Genomic DNA, 967 nt, shown 5'->3' on the forward strand with positions numbered 1-967 from the left:
TCTGTGCACATGTGTGTCTGTGCACACGTGTGTCTGTGCACATGTGTGTCTGCAGGGCACAGCGCGGTGACTGCAGCCCTGGGGACACGCCTGGGGCCCTGGGCACACACGGCACAAGGGTGACATCCAGCGGCTCCGGCCCCGGGCACGGCGCCCTCGGGCACCGCGAGAGCCCTTTGGACCTTGTCCTGTCAGTGCCCGGCCGGTCCCTGCCCCTGCCCGCGGTGACACATCCCGGCTGCTCTGCAGCCCGAGCAGGGGCCCGGGGTGGGGGTGGGCTGAGCCAGGGGTGCAGGGCTGCACCCCAGGGGTGTGCCAAGGGCCCAGTGCCCACGGCCAGCGACACGCACGGCCCCCCCATTCCCAGGCACACCAGCACCCGCGGCTGCAGTTCCTGAGGGGTCCTGACCTGTTCCTCTGGCAGAGCTTCCTCCAGGAGCCTGGACTGGGAAGGAGCAGTGCCACTCCGCACATACACAGCCTTGTGAACTCCCAGCTCCATCACAGCATCACCCTGAGCCCGTGTCCTGCCCTGCTGCCCATCCCAGGCACAGCACAGCTGGTGGCAGGGCTGGGGAGTCCCCTCAGTGTCCCCCAGACCCCATGCCTTTTCCCATCCCCACACATCCCAGGTACACCACCCCACACCCTGGGTACTGCACAGCTGGCACCAGCACAGCCACCACGGCATCCCACGGAGCAGTGAACTGTCCCCTCTGCCCAGGGTCCCCATCCTCAGGAGGGGCTCAGCCCTTGTGTGTCCCGTGTACCCCCAACCCCTCTCTGCCCTGGCACCTCACTGGGAGCTGGTGGGTTCACCGGGGCCACGGGTGATGTCAGGGCTGCAGGTGATGTCAGGGCTGCGCACACATCAGGTGCTTCCACGTCTCAACTTTGCTAAAGTCCAAGCCCGGGCTGTGTCACAGCCTGCGTGGAAGCCACGGGGGTGCTCAGGCTGCATAAATAG

The 967-nt window shown here is 66.8% G+C and overlaps 1 protein-coding gene across 1 annotated transcript in view; it reads left to right on the plus strand.

Annotated features, from left to right (window-relative positions):
• The first annotated feature begins 833 nt into the window (after positions 1–833).
• LOC115307689 (apolipoprotein A-IV-like) overlaps positions 834–967 on the plus strand; it is a 1,792-nt gene continuing 1,658 nt past the window's right edge. The window contains exon 1 of the mRNA XM_029962076.1: positions 834–853. Within this exon, the coding sequence (XP_029817936.1) occupies positions 834–853 (20 nt within the window). The remainder of the gene's footprint in view (positions 854–967) is intronic.

The sequence above is a fragment of the Manacus vitellinus genome, unplaced genomic scaffold (assembly GCF_001715985.3).
Source record: "Manacus vitellinus isolate BGI_N305 unplaced genomic scaffold, ASM171598v3 scaffold_41_pilon, whole genome shotgun sequence".
Taxonomy (NCBI): Eukaryota; Metazoa; Chordata; class Aves; order Passeriformes; family Pipridae; genus Manacus; species Manacus vitellinus.